At 42.6% G+C, this 19,089-nt stretch overlaps 1 protein-coding gene across 3 annotated transcripts in view; it reads right to left on the reverse strand.

Annotated features, from left to right (window-relative positions):
* LOC147321713 (uncharacterized) overlaps window positions 1-19,089 on the reverse strand; it is a 24,402-nt gene continuing 5,313 nt past the window's right edge. The window contains exons 4-9 of one of the 3 annotated variants that reach the window (XM_086305880.1): window positions 15,464-15,714; window positions 8,757-8,877; window positions 8,503-8,672; window positions 7,299-7,362; window positions 884-1,133; window positions 1-782 (exon numbers count right to left, since the gene is read on the reverse strand). In XM_086305880.1, coding sequence (XP_086162006.1) covers window positions 742-782; window positions 884-1,133; window positions 7,299-7,362; window positions 8,503-8,672; window positions 8,757-8,877; window positions 15,464-15,546 — 729 coding nt within the window. In that variant the 5' untranslated portion in view covers window positions 15,547-15,714 and the 3' untranslated portion in view covers window positions 1-741. Of the gene's footprint in view, window positions 783-883; window positions 1,134-7,298; window positions 7,363-8,502; window positions 8,878-15,463; window positions 18,055-19,089 lie in introns of those variants that run through there. The other 2 variants (XM_086305878.1, XM_086305879.1) reach the window with 2 other exon arrangements.

The raw sequence follows: 19,089 nt of genomic DNA on the forward strand, positions 1-19,089 counted from the left end.
GACATTTTATTTCATTTTGCTGCCACGGACAGTTTCTTTTTGTCTTTAATTAGTAGACGTATGCACAAAATAAATCTAAACCACGTCGGCGAGCTCTGTACCTCACGGGAAAAATAAAGAGTAAACCTCACAGAACAACATTAACCTTAAAGCATTTAGATGGAAAATAAACCGCTAGAGTTTGTTCATCGTGCTTTTCATAAGGATGAGTTTCTTCCTGCCCACTTTCTGCTCCTCATTTCATAAACCAGGTGACAGCATCGCACCAAATACATAATTTTGTTGCAATAAAAAATATACATAAATCTATATTTACATATGCGTTTGATAATAAAAACAACAAAACCTAAAAGTTTATCACTTGGGTGGATCCACGAGCGGCCTGGCTCCTTCGGCCCAGGAACCAGTGGAATAACTTAAAACAGCTGTTTCGTCTCAGGTTTGTGACAGTATTGCAGTTAGATCATGACCAGATGACGTCAGTGGAGGAAAAAGGACGGTGGAGTTACTGCAGTTCATCCTGATGGGAGCACTGAGGCTGCATTTCTTCAAATCCAGTGCATCTCCTGGAATCCTGATCCGAGAGCATTGTGAATAGTTCAGCTGCAGTAAAAGCTTTGATACCCTTGTAGCACACAGTGTGTATACGTCCACATGTCATCATCCTGAATAAGATCCAGCCTGTGAGCTTCTTGTCACTGATTTCCCCCAAACATCTCATTTGGTGTTTGATGGCCGACGTTAATCAGGAAGGACTTCGACGTACTCAGACTCAGGAGCATCTGAATAAACAGAGCGAAGGTCAAACACACAAACCAAAGAAGATGCTGCGAGACAGAAATAGGACAGAAAAGAACAGAAACGGAGAAAATGTAAGGCGTACTCTCGTAATCATGTTCTTCCTCGGGTACGGTGTCAGGCTGCCTCCATGGCTCACGTTCAGTCCTGCGCGGCCTTTGTTCAGGTGACTTTGAAGGCTGTGCTTGCAGCTCTCTCTGTGGCTGGATCAGCAAGGCCGTCTTCCTTTTGACTGAGTGGCGCAGATGCATGGCCAGACCCTGGTTCTTCCTCTTGTAGTGACGAATCAGATCGTCAATAGTCTTAAAAAATGTCTCATCCAAACCCCCCGCTGTCTGATGAAACAAGAACAGCATAAAGTAAATATAACAAAGGTCCATCATCCTCCAAAAATCAGCCGAGTAATCACAGTTACAAGATGAGCTGTTTAAAAATAAAGTGTAAAATATCATCGTTTTATTTAAGCAGCTAGTGCTCTCACATGGTGAGATGACCCTCAAACATTTGTCCAAAAAAACCTTGTTTCTTTGGCTTTTATTTTGAATTTCGGGTTGAGGTTGCGACACTTGGAGTGGGTGTGAAGCAGTTTTTAACAAGGCTTATCTGTTTTTCACGCCTGAAGATTTCCTGTGGCTATCTCCTTTATTTATGAGGCACTACTTTGTGTTTCGAAGGCTTGTAACTTTGAAAACATTTAAAACATTTGTACTATTAAAGCAAATTATTGTCTTTTTTTCTTTTCTTTTTTTGTTTGAAAAACATTCAGAACATCAGAAAAAGTGCCAATTTCACCACGTTTTGCTTGAGCACACCAAATATTCAGTTGATAAAGATAAACTGAATATCAGTTTATGGGCCGGGTGGGGTCTACACCAGCTGTGACAGGGCCAGAGGTGGGGTACACTCTGCAGCCAGTGTATTCAACTTATTTCCTTGAAACATCGTTTAAAGAATTTCAAGACTATAAAAACGTTCACTCAACAAATTGTCAGAAGCAGAATGATGGTGCGATAAACGTTGTTGAACTTTATGCGTGTCATGTTCCCAGCACCGCTTCAGTTTAACAGTTTTCTTATTATAATTGTTGTTGTGGCCAAAGCTGACACATACTGAAAGTTATGGTTGGATGATCAGATGATAGACATCACAAGTAGGTTTTGCTGCATCAGGAACTCCTTTAAGGCTTTCAGCACCTAACAGGTAGGAGCTGTTCTGGGAGCACGAGGGAAACCCACACAACTGTGGTTGTTCACTGTTGTGCAACACATGTGAACAAAATAGGGGGAAAAAGTCAGTGTCACTTTTCCACAGCAAACTATGACATCATCAAATGTTTTGCTTTTAAAGAGCGTGAAAAGAGTTCAATGAGAGAACAACGCTCAGTCTTTGGCTACAGTCTTCATGTAGGACCCCTCGCTTTTCATATGACTGTCATTTGTGACTTTTAAAGGGGGTTTCCACTGCACTTCTGAATATTTACTACTTCATTTGGAACCAACTGAATTTGAAGTTGGACTTTCCCAAACCTCAAGTGTTTATTTGTTTGTTTTTTTATGAGGTTTTCGTCAAAACTTGAAAATACAGTCGATGTAAAAATGAAGGAAATCCTCTTTTAGTACTACGGTTTTATAAGAATAACAAATAATGAATCTAGTTCTTATCTGTTCTTAAAGTTATATAACCTCAGAAGAAGTCCTGTATGATGACTTGTGACATATTGTTACGGCGTGGTGTAATATTGGCAAAGACTAAAACAAAATGCAGAAGTTGTGTTTTTTAAAACTCAGTGCATGCCTTCATCCAGTAGCTTGTTGAACCACCTTTACCAGCAATACTTTGCAATAGTTTTCTGTGTGACTGAGTGCATGAGTCTCTCACATGCTGGTGGAGGAATTTTAGCCCGCTCGTCTTTAGAGTTGCTTCAGTTCTGTGAGGTTTGTGGTTATTCGTTTATGCGCAGCTCTCTTAATAAGTTCCTCCCACAGCATCTCAGTCGGGTTGCGGTGTGGACTTTGACTGGTCCTTTGCAGCCTGTTTATTCATTTCTTTTTCAGGTCGCTCTTTTGTACATTTGCTGCTGTGCTTGGGATCATTGTCCTGCTGTATGACCCATTTTCAGACCGATGGCCTCATATTTGACCATAGAATACTTTGGTACACAGAGGTGTTCATGGACACTCAGTGACTGTAAGGTGGCTACAAAACAAGCTGAAACAAGCTGAAACAAGCCATATTCCTTCTGTCTTCTTCTAATTGTACTTTCATGAACTTTAATATTTAAAAGGTTACCTGAGCACACACACCTGCAAACATCTCCTTTCATAGAAAACAAATTAATCAAGTGCATTTGTAGATTTACTGATTTTGAGACCAGACTATCTCAAGTCCTGCTAAGACTGTTGAATGAAAAGTCAGCTGGTAACAATAAATTTTTGTCAGTTCCATTCGCAGACATGGCTGTCTCGTAAATTATGCAAATGCACTGAAGCACAAGATTCATTCTAATGGAGAAGTTACATTATTTCAAAAAGACCATAAAAAGGCCAACAACAACAACAACAACAACAACAACAACGGTTTTCCTTTACTTATTAGCAAAGGAAGTATTGTAGAATAGTGAAATAGATCGTAAAATTACAATAAATATATCTTTAAATATTTAAATCACCCCCTAATAATAGATAATCGTAGGGGGAAAAGTGAAACCTCCAGAAGCCACATCCTGAGACTGAGCCCACGGGCTTACTTTTAAAGTAGAACAGCTCACGCACGCCGGCAGCAGTTGAATAAATCTGTGGCTTTTATGCTTTTATACACTTATTTTTTTGCGTGTTGTGGAAAAAACTGACTCTGATAAAATGATGCCCTTCAGTGTGGGGTCTAACGAACGTCAGAGGAGTTTCCTGTGGGGAGACTTCACGACAACTGACTTTCCATGATCGAGGTGAAATGTTCATGTACAGTCAGCTGTTTAGCGTTTGTTTTCCATTTTTAAAGGCATGGGAAAGACTCTGAGATAAACAGAAAACGAGCTGAACTTCAACAACGATTAACAGACAGATGGAAACATTTAAAGGAAACATTGGTGACGTTTAAAGCTCCAAACTGATTTTGTGCAGACGCGGTGATGAGACCAAAGTATTTTCCTCTTTTGAATGGAACTCAAAACACAGTGAAAACATGTACAAAATGTAAACATATATAGCATATTAAACTATTTTAACTGGTTTTGCCATTAACTTTGTGTTTTCCTTTTCTCAGCAAACAACTTTTTTTTTGAAATCCTGTAAAATAAAGTGCACAGTGAAGGACTGATTTGAGTCTCATTCACTCAGTTGCACTTTTTATCTGTGACTGATTCCTTTGTTTGACTTCACTCATGCTGGTCACACACTGGCCCAGAAGCTTTCACCACAATACTTTGACATACAGACTGGAGGTGCCGGGGACTGAACCACTGACCTTCCTGGTGGGAGCCGCCCGCTCTGAGCCCCAGCCGGCTCCTCAGGGATTACTAATAGCTCCTCTGTTTTTTTAACATGACGTATTTTCTTTCTCGCTATAGTTTGTGGTGAGATGTTTGATAAGCAAAACACGATCTGTTTAACACTTTGTTAGCAGCTGGCTAGCAGCATTGCGCTGTTTACCACTATCGTCTCGCCCTGTGTTTGTGGTGGACGCTGGTACAGGTTTCAGCCGCCTGACAATTTGATGAAATGCTGAGAAATGAATTCATGGACTTTTTAATGATGTTTTTCAGTTTGAGGAGTAAAACTAGAAGATCATTTCACATAGATTTAAACATTTTTAAATGTAATAATTATATATACCTCTTTGATAAGAAATAAGATTCAAATTGTAGGAATGTTTGGCTGATGCAGCTCCACAGTTTTAACCGGTATGCACGAGGTAAGAAACACGTGTTGCCATCGTCGTTTTATCTATGAAGAGTAAAACATACTTTAACTGGATTTAGAACAGATTCTGCTAAAATACAGACAGAATTTTCTCCCTTATTTTTTTGGTGAAATAAATTTTGGAGTCCATCAGCCTCTATTTTTTTTTTATCTTTCTTTCTTTCTCGCACTTTTAATATCTGTCTTTTTCATATTATTTTGTTTTTGTGGCGTCGTGAGTTTGTTCCTCTGACATGTCGCGTGTGTTTTTGGGTTTCTGTCCGTGAACCAAATACAAATTATTTGAAGACAACATCTTGATAACATCTTATCACTTTCTCAACATCTTGAGAAAATGATAAGAACATTTTTTTCCGAAATAGAATGACGGCTAACTGAGCAAATAATTATTTGATTATTTGATTATTTTGATATTTCTGATTAATCAGAACGCTTCTGATCATGAAAATAATTTCTGCTGGCTCTGGGAGGAGCTTGGACTTGTCCTGCTCGTAGTATGTTGGATTGAATAGAAATATGAAAGCTTAGGTGCAGGATAGCACTTTGAGCTCTTTATAATGGTTGTAAATTTGCTTCTTTGCGTCCTCTGGTGTTGATGGCAAACTGTCCTGCTGGGGTGAGTTGTTGGGTTGTTTACCAGCTGTGGTTTTATCTGTTTAAAACTGAAACCTGCTGAAATACTCAAATTTAAAAAAAATCAGTAAAATATATGAAACTTGTGTGGTTGTGTTTTGTTGGTACTGACGTTGTCTGTAATTTTGTGTAACTGTGCGATTGTTCTTTATGTAAACTTCGTACAGTTCTGCCTCCCTTCACTCGTCTTTTGAGTGCAACTCATTTACCAAGAAACAGACAAAACAAAGGATAAAGATGGCTCACAGCGACAGAATAATGTTAACCTTGACAGTCACATCTTCACAGCTCTACCATTTAAAACATCTACGCTCTCAGAACTACTCGGCTTGCTCGGAGAGGGTCATTTCGTTTAGGGGCTTTCTCTGTTCACCTGACACTACAAAGGACCCTGCTCTGGGATTATTCGAGGAACTGTGGTTAATTTTTCTGAGGACGCTTTAACGTCTGAGGTTCAACAAACGCTTACTGGAGAAAAAATACGAGTTTCTTATTAAAATTGTTCCCCAAAGATGTGCCACCGAACATCAGTTTTATGTTCTGCTTCAGTTTTTAATAATTTGTTTCATGTTAGTTATTTGAAATACAATCTAAATGAATTTATATTATATTACATCCACGCTCCATATTTGGAAGTCAGAGCGTGGAAGAGGAGAGCTTTCTCAGATGTTCTCAGACATAAGATAAGGTCTCAGTAGCTCCGACTAATGACCAGGAGCTTGTGCCTGTAACTGGCTTTACTAGAAACAGCAAAGATCGACAGGAAAGCAGAGGGGAAGACATGCAGCACTTAAACCCGGGTTGGCCACTTGCTCATCCGACTGTGCTAAGCCGGCGCCGAGACCTGTTTTTGAGTTTTGCTAATTTTATGATAGCAAATAGCTTAACTGACATGTCATTATTGTTTATTTTAGTCTAAAATATTACATATTCAAAAAGAAATATTTTCTATGTACTATAGATCACATATGCAAATATGTTTAAATATACATACACTACATGGACTAATCCTCAATTAATTTTTGAATTGAGGTTTGAATTGAGGCTCTCAAAGCCACAGGCATGTAAAAATCGCAATCCTTAAGGAAATCAAGCACCTAGCCAATCAGTCGGTCTTTAGAAACGCCACTGAATTCGAGTGTGGTGCTATAATAGGATGAGACTGTTGCAACAATTCAGTCGGTGACATTTCTTCCTTTCCACAGTTAGCTTTAGCTGGTGTTATTGCGAGGCCGAAGCATTTGGAAACCACAGAAACCCAAACACGAAGTAAAGCATCATGTGGAGTTCCAGCACAGGCTCGCTGAGGGCTGCATCACGCAGAAGAGTCACCAGCGCTTTGCTGTCTCAATAACTACAGAGCTGCAAACCTCATCTGGCATCAACATCGGCACACAAACTGCAGCAGGCAGCTTCGTGGCACAGGTGTCAACTTTGTTGGGGCCTGTGTTCACAGGTGCACACCTTTGAGGACAATGATAACAGGGCATCGCTATTGCTCATTTGGTTGAGCTAGTGACTCATATGACCTACTGCAGGTGCCGCACAAGCAGGTGCCTGGGTTTGAGCCTGCCCCAGACCATTTCCTGCACATCATCACTCTCTCCCTGCCTTCCTGTCGACTCTTTGTGCTTTCCTATCAAAAAAGGCTAAAATGCATAAAACAATAATGAGGATGAGGCGTCCAAATAAACTTTACACCACACAAAGTGATTCCTTAAAGAACGCTTGGCAGGAGGCGGCCCCTCGAAGAACATTTTTGAATAGAAAAGACTCTTCTGCTTCTAAGAGTAAATATTTTACCGCTTGATTTAAAATCCTGCAGCGTGAAAGAGCATTTAGAGTCTCAGTTTACTGCAAACACAGAACAAGGAATAATTCTGAATTCAAGGACCTGGCTGCAGCTGCAAATGTTTCTGCATGTGGTCATTTGTGTGTGTGTTCTTTTACCAGGAGGGTGTAGTATCCATTGTGTGACTGCAGCAGTCTGTAGGTGTACACCACCTTCTGTTTACTGAAAGAAAAGGAGATTTATGCTGCTGTTAGAGGACCACAGAAGAAGTAAGGTTAAGGAAAAAACTGTTTATTTAGACGTGTGTAAAAAACCTTTTATGCAACAAAATTCTGACTTTGTTTGTTCACACAAAATAAAAGAGGAAGAAGAACACATGGTCACATGACTCAATTTTCTCATAGTTTGAATCTTCTTATCAGTAATAAGCAGCTTCCTTAACAACTACACAAACAGAAAACGTTGGCAGTGCACAAAAAAAGTTATGCAAATTTTAATGTACTTTTTACTTGTATGTAAACACTACGTGCAGGTCATGGAAAAAAGATGCAGAAGCAGCAACGAGCTAGAGTGGAACCTTACTTGACCACAGCTGATATTGTGGTATTTGTGTAGGTGTACACTTCCTAGAGTAATAATACCCACGCAAAAATGTTCTTATCGTGATTTTTATTATAGAGTATAATCTGCTTAGATCAACGGAACATCTTTTGCCTCTAATATAATTCATAGAATTGCTAAATGCTCCCTGCTGTCAACACAGCAGAGGTTAGGAAAAACCTGCATGCACACTGCTGCATCAGCAAAAAGATCTGGTTACGTTTTTCCATTATTGCTTTTATTCAACGGCCTTTCTTAACAAAGCTCATTAAAACTAAATTACCTGGTTTATTATATTAAAATACTCTCTTCCCCCTTTGACGCTCGCTACAGAGGATTTTAGGTCACTATATTCACCTCATTCCTCACTGCCCAAACGCTTCACATCCTTATGAGGTTTTCAGAGACTGAAGGAGAGCGAGGTTTGAATTTGATTTGAGGGAGCACTTTTATTTGTTTAGTCCTCCCAAACCAAAGTCACATTAGAGTCCTCTTTTCCTCATCGCGCTCATCTCACAATTAAAGTGATTTAACTTAAAAAGTCTCCTATCGATCATGAATCTGCAGACAGAACCACCAGGAGGATGGTTACAAGGTTAGCCTACCTGACAACCTGCTATGAATGATACCATATTCTATATTAGGCTTCATATTCCATTGATACCATAGAGTGTCTTTACCTATGAAGCTGTTAAAAGAAAGAAGTTTTGATAAAGGTAAGTCTGGTGTATGGAGCCTGACTCCGTGGTGCAGAGTACTTACTAGACACAAAGACACATGGCTCCCTGGATGGTCTCGCTGTCTCGGATCAGGTAAGCTCCATCCTTGTTCTTCTTTCCCAGCAAATCCTCACACTCCTTCTTAGTCATGGCGCCATGGTAGCACGCAGGCAGAGCTGCTGCCATGGTGAAGAGAAGCCAGCAGACAACCGACTGACATGAACAAGCCAAAACACCTCTCAGCAACTTCTGCTTTCTCAAAACAGGCTCATTTCCAAGAACTGTCTGAGAACTCACTGTCTGAGTTCCCTCGGAGAGCGAGCAGGGGCCATAAAAGAGCTCAGTCCAGGTTCCCGGTGGGAAACGACGGGATGAAGGAGGTGAGCAGAGAGAGGTCGGTGCGCAGCGCTTGGAGGCACTGAGCAGAATGAGAAGAGAGAAGAAAGCCGCTCACACTAAAGCAGTTTCACAGGAAGTGTGTAACGTGTGTGCGAACACGAGCGAGAGAGGAGAGAGAAAGTAACATCAGTGATATAACCAGCACACATGTGCAGGTATGTGCAGGATAGAACTGACTAATGTTTTTAGTTAAAGCAGAAGAATCAGAGAGAGGTGAGAACAGGAAGTCAAAGAAAGATTTTGCTGATCGGTAAGCAGACAATGTGTAAAGTCTGGTTACAAGCTTAGAAGAATGAATTACAAACTCATTTATATTATACTTTACATTCTAACGGTGTCTTAGAGCGCCATTACTGTAAAACTATTAAAACAAACATTTTTGATAAAGGCAGGTCTGCCTCACGATTCAGAGCAGAATCTGTTTAAGACATTTTACTGTCAAAACGGATTTGCAGGCTTTCTGGTTTTTATTTATTTTATTTTTTAACCGACTCTCGTCAGTTATCACAAATATTTAATTGCCCTCGTAGCTTAACAGTCACAGATCGGGGGGTCACGGACCAACCTGCAGGCCTGTGTGGCTGAGAGCTCATTGTTACAAAGTCATGTGGTAGATCAGGTCAGCACAGAGCAAGTATCTTTTTGTTTGTTCAATTTATCAGAATCAGAATACTTTATTAATCCCGAAGGAAATTACAGAATTATAGTTTCATCCATCCTGCTGCTTCTCCGTCTTCTGCAGGTGGAGGCCAGAGTAGCGGCGGGGTGGTGGTAGAGGCAGTCGGTAAGGTGCTGACCCTACTGTCGGTCGTCACCTTCCCCATTTCAGCCTGGATGTGTGTAAAGGTAAGAGAAGGGAAACCGCTCAGACTCAGGCTCTCGTTTCTGTAAATGAACTGTACTGAGAGGAAATCATGAGTCATCAGAGAGCAGAGCTAAAATATTAGCTGATAGAACATTTGTTTTATTTATTAAACAAAAATATGAAGTTCATTCATTGTGCAATAAATGTCGTTGTTTTGGGTGGGAGAGTTGGGGTTTGCATATTAAGTTCTAGAAACACTGAGTAAAAAAAGTGAATAAAAAAAGATTTTTATTGCAGCTTTTGGGCGTTTTTTTATACAAACTTTGGGGGGAAACTATTTCTAGTCTTAAAAATTAAATGTTATTGTATTTCTCTAAGATAAAACTTAAAAACAAACAGGTATAAAAGCTTTTAAGTTCAAAGCCATATTTAGTCTGCTTAAAATACTAGATGGTCGCAGTGTCAGAGAGCAGCAAACCAACATGGGGGTTGCTGGCTTGAGCTTCTGTTTGTGTAGATGCTGCTAAACCGTCTCTGAGAGAAACCAGCAGAATAAAGCGCTAACCTTTTAACACACACACTTAACCCAGTCTGTACGAGGAAGCGGTGTGATGGTTTCTACAGGCAGAAGAGCCGCACACTTCTTCTCTGTGAGAGCAGCACAGCAAGAGGCCAGCTTTCCAAAACCTGAGCAAAAAACTGCAGTTTTGTTGTGTGTGTTAAAACGCTTGTCATAAATGCAATACTGTGCAAAAGTCATGAGCCACTTCACTTTCAGTAAAATTCATTGAAACGCGCAAACATGTGACAAACAAAACAAAACTTTGTACAATTCTAATGAGCTTGAAAGTCAATATATGGTATGAGCACACTCATTCTTCAACACAGCCTGAACTCTCTGAGGCAGCTTTCTGGTCATTTCTTTAAGAAGTCTTCAGGAATAGTTCTCCAGATATGCGGATACGCTTTTACTGCATTGGAAGTGTGTTTGGGATCATTGCAATGCTGAAGTGGACTTCCCTGTGTCCATAATTCCATCACTTCTGACTAGATAACAAACTCCGCTGCTTTGAAATGCAGCCTTAGATCATGACAGAGCAGAAGAGCACACAGGAGCTCTGCCAGAGAGGACGTTACAGAGGAGGTTAAAGAAGTCTAAGAGAGCAATATAGTTTGCATAGGCAACAGTATGGGTCTTATTTGTGTAGGAGGATGGAACCGCGATTGGGTCTGTGGGCGGTTGGTGGCAAACCAAGACTTAGTGAGAGCAGCAGACAGAGAGTAGGCCGCCTGTTGATCAGGTGACAGGATCTTTTGACTAGTTACTGAAATCACGTGATGAAGTGGACAAGCTTGGTTTTGAGTTTCCAAGAGCGCTGCTGCAGGTAACTCGGAGAGATGAGGAGAGATGGCGTTACTACAAACAGGAGATTGCAAACAACAGTCACCACAGGTGGCCCAATGCTCACCATAACGCCAACAATGATCTGGCAAAGAACTGCTGTAACCTCCATCTGTGTTGAAACCAGGGCAGAAGAAAGGAACTGTGGGGAAGTTACTCCAAGAGGAGCAAGCCAGGAGTGTGGAGAATTATTGCTCAAGAGCACTTTAAAAAGTCTGGCTCCTTCTAAGCAAAACATAAAGACATCGGGGGAGATTTAAATGTAATGCTGTTACAGATAAAAAAAAGAAAGATAAAAATAATTATCAGAATATAAACTCTCTCCAAAGCATTGACTACATATGGAGGTTATTTTCATGCTGCTCATTCAACCTTGTTCTTTCATAAAATTACACGAGCATTATAAAGAACATCATAAAAGAAGAACACACTATATCCAGCAGCAGGCTCTCTGCAGCCCTGCAGACCACATGAGTAAGCATCAGTTACATTTAATATATTCACCAGAGTTTAAAGTTGGTGTGTTTCCTCCACCCTCTGTGCAGAGTTTATGCACGTCAGCACGGTGAGCGGTGGCAGACTGAAGGCGGGCTGTAGGCCCACCTCATCCAATGTTAGAAACTGTCCTCCTGTTTTCTCTGCTGCTTTTTCCACTAGTGCAACACAAGCAGTAATTCTTCTTTCTTTACTTTTAGTTGGCTTTCTAATCACTAATGATTACTCAGGAGAGAGAGTCTGCTCCGAACTTCTCAAATGTGAGGATTTCTTTTGGTTTTCTGTCGTTGTTAATTCAATAACTTTGAGATGAGAAACCAAAAGTTCTTTAATTCTGGAAACCAACTAAAATCAGATGCAAAGCAAATAAATAAATGAAACGGTTTAGCTAACTGACATTAAAATTAAAATAATCTCGTTTGGGCTCCTTCTTTTGCCTCGATGAACATAATTTGTTTTGTCATGTTTCTAGTATGTGTTTAGTGTTTTTAGCTGCTGAATCCCAATCTTCTGGATAAATAGAGTAAATTATCTGTAATTTAGAAGCCAGTCCTGCTTCATCAGGTGACTTTCACAGATGTGAAATGAAAACTTTCAGTCATCACTGCACAAAAACACTGTGAATGCACCCTCAGCTCTGTAGGATTCATCTTTGAATGTGTGAGTGTTTTGTGTTATGTTGATGAGCAGGTTGTAGTTGCTGTCGCCTTCAGACTGGGCCGGGCTGTTGAAGGACGAGCCAAAGGACCCGGTACCAGACGTTACTCTCTCTCTTCTGACCTGTAGCAACAAGACTTCAGCTTCTGTTTCATCGTTATGGGTGTAAATGTGCAGCGTTGGCTATGACGGAGTGGAAGGAAAAGCACGCTTTACTCTGAAATTACAGCTGAGATTCAGAACTATTAGAATAAATACAGGATCGCGCATCAAACAGAGTAACGTTAAAGTGGTTCTGTCATGATTGATGCTGAAGTAATGATTAAAAATACCTTATTACACACATTATTATGTTAGGTATAAAGTGCAAATACTCGTACTACACGAGACTTTAAATATCACCACTAAGTTAACTTAAACTATTTTTATTTGTACTGCACGCTGCCTCAGTGTTTTTCTTTTGGTCTTTTCAAGTTTTCACATTTGTGTGTTACCATGCAAAGAAGCACAACTAATAAAAATGGGGTCTTCTCGCCTTTCTGACGCTCTGCAGGTCTGGTCTGGTTCATCCCCTGGTTGGACGCCATCCAGACAGTAGACCTGCGCACCATGTTCTTTAATATCTGGCCACAAGAGGTCAGCAGCATCCTGTGATCACTGAAAGCTGGCACGCACTGACCGTTATTCCCATATAAGGATCACATCTGTGTCCACCTGGCCTGCTCAGAATCAGCTGCTTTTCTTTCACAATAACAGTCTGAAGTTATTTGTTTCTGCACACTGATGTTTCCTCACCTCTCCCTGCCTTCTGCTGTCACCAGGTCTTGACTGTGGATGCAGTGCTGTTGTGTTTTTCTCCCTTCATGTGGGTGATGCATGTTGTAAACGGCCCCCAGGCCATGTTCTTGTTGGCCCAGACGGTTCCTGGTGCAGCTTTCACATTTATCCAGACTTGGGACCGGATGGATCTTCTGATACATCGATGCTGGGTTTGTATTTCCTCCTGGTTTGTTGCACTTTGCACCTCATATCATCACAAAGGTGTGCAGCTGAGTTTGGGGTGATTTCAGGAAGAGTTCACCTGCGAGTGCCATCTTTATTTTTCTTAAGTTTTCTGCTGTCAGGTATGAGAAACATATGTTTTGTAAATACAACCTGCTGTGCCTGATTTGTCCTGCAGATGGCGCTGTGCCTCGAATTCAAATCGTGGGGAGTTCAGATGGAGCGGGTGGAGTTCAAAGCCCTGACACCCCCTGTTGATCTGCAGCGCTGCATGGCTTCAGAAGCCGTATCACAAACACATGGAGACATCTATCCTTATATACATATACAGCCTCACTGAGGCTAATTTAACAGAAATACACAAAGTATACAGACATGAAGTTCAGATACACACCTGTGTGACGAATTAAAGGAAAAGCTATTATCACCTTCAGTGTACCCTGAACCTTAAAGTTGAAAAAAAAGAAGTTAAAATTTGTTCTTTATATTAACTGGTTTGTTTTAATGTTTTTAAAGTAAAACAAAACCATTTTAATGATTTTTTTTTCTTCTACATTTTCTTTTATGTTCACATTTTTGTGCGTATTTTTAAAAAAAAATCCCGTCTCGCCCCTGCAGGGTTGTCTTTATCCTTCAAGCTCGGGTCCTCTATCAGAGGCCTGGGAGCTCGAGGGTCCTGTACAGTATCTTAGCTGTTCCCAGGACTGCGCTCTTCTGGACAGAGATCTCAGATGTTGTTCCCGGGATCTGCTGGAGCCACTCGCCGAGCTTGGGGGTCACTGCATCGAGCGCGCCAATTACCTCTGGGTCACCCTCCAATTCTTCTCCAGCTCTTCTCTGAGCCCTTGGTACTTTTCCAGCTTCTCGTGTTCCTTCTTGCTGATGTTGCTGTCATTCAGTAGCACTACATCGATCACTACGGCCGTCTTCTTCTGTTTGTCTACCACCACTATGTCCGGTTGGTTAGCCACCACCATTTTGTCCGTCTGTATCTGGAAGTCCCACAGGATCTTAGCTCGGTCATTCTCCACCACCCTTGGGGGCATCTCCCATTTTGACCTCGGGACTTCCAGGTTATACTCGGCACAGATGTTCCTGTACACTATGCCGGCCACTTGGTTATGGCGTTCCATGTATGCCTTGCCTGCTAGCATCTTGCACCCTGCTGTTATGTGCTGGATTGTCTCTGGGGCATCTTTACACAGCCTGCACCTGGGGTCTTGCCTGGTGTGATAGACCCCAGCCTCTATGGATCTTGTGCTCAGAGCTTGTTCTTGTGCTGCCATGATTAGTGCCTCTGTGCTGTCTTTCAGTCCAGCTTTGTCCAGCCACTGGTAGGATTTCTGGATATCAGCCACCCCCACTGTTGGTGGTACATACCGTGCAGGGGCCTGTCCTTCCATAATGGCGCCTCCTCTTTCTTGGGTTTCTGTTGCCTGAGGACACTGAGCACGTGGTTAGTTGGGGCCATCCTTCTGATGTACTCGTGGATGTTCGTTGTCTCATCCTGGACTGTGGTGCTGACACTCACCAGTCCCCGGCCCCCTTCCTTCCTCTTAGCGTACAGCCTCAGGGTGCTGGACTTGGGGTGAAACCCTCCATGCATGGTCAGGAGCTTTCTTGTCTTTATGTCAGTGGCTTCTATCTCCTCCTTTGGCCAGCCTATTACCCCAGCAGGGTACCTGATCACGGGCAGGGCGTACGTGTTGATGGCCCGGATCTTGTTCTTACCATTCAGCTGACTCCTCAGGACTTGCCTGACTCTCTGCAGGTACTTGGCGGTTGCAGCTTTGCAAGTAGCTTCTTCCGATGTGCCTGTGGGATTCCCAGGTACTTGTAGCCGTCCTCAATGTCTGTAGAGCTGCATCCACATCATCTAGCAGATCCTCAGAGGATATTTCACTTGTAACCAGCTACAGAGGGTCCAGGTTTCAAGCTTTGCCGTGATCCTATCTTTCAGGTCAGTTCCTCTTGCACTCAATGATCCTTCTTCATTCTTCTTCGTTACAAGCATGTTTTATTTAGTTTTACTTTATTATTTAGATTTTTTATTTATTGGTGTTATAAAATCTTACATATATCAGGTTTAATAGTTTTACTGTTTCCATTTAAAATGACATTCACCTTTTCAGGCTCTTTGAAGCACACATGTAAATTTTTTTGGTTTTATTGTGATCTGCAATTTAAACAAGTTGTACTAATAAAGTTACAATAATATGTCCTGTGATCTTAACATGTCTGTACCTGCCCGTTCTTTCTGTTTGAGGTGATTGCAGCCAATGGGGAAGTGTCAGTATCCCACGCTTTGGTGAAGGCGGCGTCGACATGTGAAGGAAACACGGTGGCGTTACAGCTGAGATTCCTGCGGTCACTGCTGTCCATGAAGAGCAGCGCGCGGTCCGTCGCGGTCTTCCCCGTCCCTACAGAACTCCCGGATGTCGCCGTTTCCTCGCTGCCTCAGCTCCTCACAAACATCAAAACTCTGCAGCTACTTTCTGGAAAAATAAAAAAGTTTACGTTTAAACCAGAATGTGAAAGTGTCACAATACGGCTGTGTGCAGGCAAAAGTAGGACCCAAACGCAAACTCACAGAGACAAAAGGTAAACTCAAAAAACACAGCTTTATTGCTGGCGTGGAGTGGGACACGAAAAACAACACAAAATAAACTAAACTGGGAAACCTAAAGCACAAGGAGCCACAGGGAAAAATCACACAGCTATGATGGAGGACGCAACACTGACAAAGAGAAACATGGGGCTTAAATACACTGAGGGATAACGAGGGGGAATGAGCCACAGGAGGAGAGCACAGCTGAGAGTAATTAAGCAGAACGAGGCAAGGGAAGCAAAACTAGAAACATTAACATAGAACAGACTGAAAGTAAAACAGGAAACACACTGACGGAACTCAAGACATGTGGACTTAACAGACTGGGGGAGACAGAACATAGGGATTTGAAACATGGAACAGAAAGGCACAGTAGATCAACATGAACATAACAACGCCACAGGGGAAGAGTAAAACTGAACACGATGAACACAGAAACACCAGACCTCTTCACAATAAAACAGGAAACATAATGAGACGTAGACATGACAACCCAAACTTCACAATGTAAGACACAGACATGAAACACATGAAGAGCAGGGGAGATTTACCATAGTTGGAAACACGAAGGGGAAATAATAAGAACTAGAAACACTTAAGCATGATAACAAATGAACTTAGGAACCTGAAGGGCTTACATAAACTAAAACATCAAAATGAACTAAAACTCAAAACACTGGGTCATAAGACCCAGGATCGTGACAGAAAGAGAAAGAACCCAAAGGAACAAACCTGTCTGAGCATTCAGCGCTCTCACTGTTGCACTAACTGTAAAGTGTAAATAAGTGATGTCACACCCAGTGTTTGTATTTGTGGAATGTCTGAATTTTGGTTCCCGCCAAGCACCACGTCACTTTGGACAGATGTGTTAATGCAGCGGTCTCCAACCTTTTTTGCGCCACGGACCGGTTTATGCCCGACAGTATTTTCACGGACCGGCCTTTTATGTGTCGCGGATAAATACAACAAAATAAAACTAGTACCGGTACCGAAAAAAAAAGACGATTTATTCATAACACACGTGAAAAGACCGAGGAAAACCGAGTTAACGACCAAAGCGATAACAAAATAACGCTGAAAACCGATAATAACCCTGAAAACCACACATTTCACACCTGAGCCTCAACTCTCGCGGCCCGGTACCGGTCCGAGGCCCGGGGGTTGGGGACGCTGTGTTAATGTACTGCACGAAGCATAAAACTTTTCCTCTGTTTTATTCAGAGCTTCACCTTCAGATTTTGTCGGAACAGGTCATCTATGATAAAGCCATATAAGCATGTTACTGTTTATTACACTCATTTCAATTGATTTGTTGCCACTAAGACATTTGAGTGTTTTTCTTTTTCTGCTTGACCCAAGATGACAATGAAACACCCTGGAGACAGAAAGGAATATCCAGAGGAAGTAAAGCTCTGGTCTCTGGATCACTCACAGTCTCAAACAGTCTGCTTTGATGGCGTGTAGCATAACATCCTGGAGTGGAGGCAGGCTAGCAGTCTGTGTCCTCCACCATTTTTCAGATATTTACCCGTTTCTGCCCAAGTACCCGCTGGATGAAGCAGCCCAATCCGTCAGGATGGATCCCATCCTGACATCAGCCAAAATCTGTGCCTCAGTAAATCACAGCTGATTTGGCAGCACTAAGGCAATTTAACAATATTATGCAAGTTGGTTTTAATGAAGTTGATCATAGTTTTAAAAGCAAACAGGTTCAGGTTCTGCCTCACTTCATTGCTGCAGCTCAAGCCTTCAAGATGTTATGACACCGGCTCAGATTTGGCGAGGGAATCTCCCGCGCTCACGGTGCCAGAGAACGGATCCACAATGAGACATCCCATTACCGTTACATAATACTCTAACAGCGACATGAATATGCCCCGGTTCAGTGGTTACAATGTGATAATCTGAGCAGGAGGCACAGATTAGCTGAAGATTCCAATAATAGAACATCCAGCTCCTTCGAGTCAGCTGACCCTACCTTCAGATTATAAAGCCAGTATTATTATTCTGAACATGCTACCAAAGTACAAACCTGGGGTACTTTGAATTTACTTCACAAACTCTCTGCCTGGGAGGGATGTGAGGTGGGCAAATGAACTGAATCATTTCTTCAACAGATTTGACTCAGCCATGAGGCAGTCTGCAACATCGGCTGCAGACTCACCCACCCCCACTGCTGCTGCTCCACCTCTGACACCTCAGACACTTCACACCTCCTCTATTCACCCTGCTCACTCCCCCCCACCCCCAACAACAGCATCCAATACACACTCAACACAAGGCTCCAGCCTGTCTCTCTCAACCACCCAGGTTAGGAGGGAACTGAGGAGGATTAATGGCAAGAAGGCAGCGGGTCCAGATGGCATCAGCTCGAGGGTCGTCAGGTCCTGCGCGGACCAACTGTGTGGGGTGATGGAGCACCTCTTCAACCTGAGCCTGAGGTTGGGAAGAGTCCCACAGCTCTGGAAAACCTCCTGTGTTGTACCAGTGCCAAAGACTTCACGCCCCAAGGACCTCAACAGCTACAGGCCGGTGGCTCTGACATCCCACCTGATGAAGACCCTGGAGCGGTTGGTCCTGGCTCAGCTTCGGCGCCTAACAAGCTCATCACTGGACCCACTTCAGTTTGCCTACCAGCCTGGCATTGGCGCGGATGATGCCGTCATTCACCTCCTACATCGTTCCCTCGCTCACCTGGAGACCGCTGGAAGCACTGTGAGAATCATGTTCTTTGATTTCTCCAGTGCCTTCAGCACTATTCTTCCCTCGGTTCTGAAGGACAAGCTGGTGAACTCTGGAGTGGACCATCACCTCACTACCTGGATTTTGGACTACCTCACCGACCGACCACAGTATGTGAGGACTCAGGGCTGTGTGTCGGACAGGGTCGTCTGCAGTACGGGGGCCCCACAGGGAACGGTCCTGGCTCCGTTCCTCTTCACCATCTACACTGCAGACTTCTCCCACAATTCCACCCAGTGCTTCCTGCAGAAGTTCTCTGATGACTCTGCAATAGTCGGCCTCATCACTGATGGGGACGACAAGGAGTACAGAGGTCTGACCCAAGACTTTGTGGACTGGTGCCAGCTGAACTACCTCCAGATCAACGCCAGTAAAACCAAGGAGCTGGTGGTAGACTTCCGCAGGCACAAGCATTCTCCACTGCAACCACTGAACATCCAGGGTATGGACATTGAGGCTGTGGACAGCTACAGGTACCTTGGTGTTCATCTGAACAACAGACTGGACTGGACTCATAACT

This window comes from Aulonocara sp. 'chitande type north' Nkhata Bay, linkage group LG9 (assembly GCF_057382095.1).
Source record: "Aulonocara sp. 'chitande type north' Nkhata Bay isolate Kocher_YH1m ecotype deep benthic linkage group LG9, A_spYH_male_GT1.1, whole genome shotgun sequence".
NCBI classification, from domain to species: Eukaryota; Metazoa; Chordata; class Actinopteri; order Cichliformes; family Cichlidae; genus Aulonocara; species Aulonocara sp. 'chitande type north' Nkhata Bay.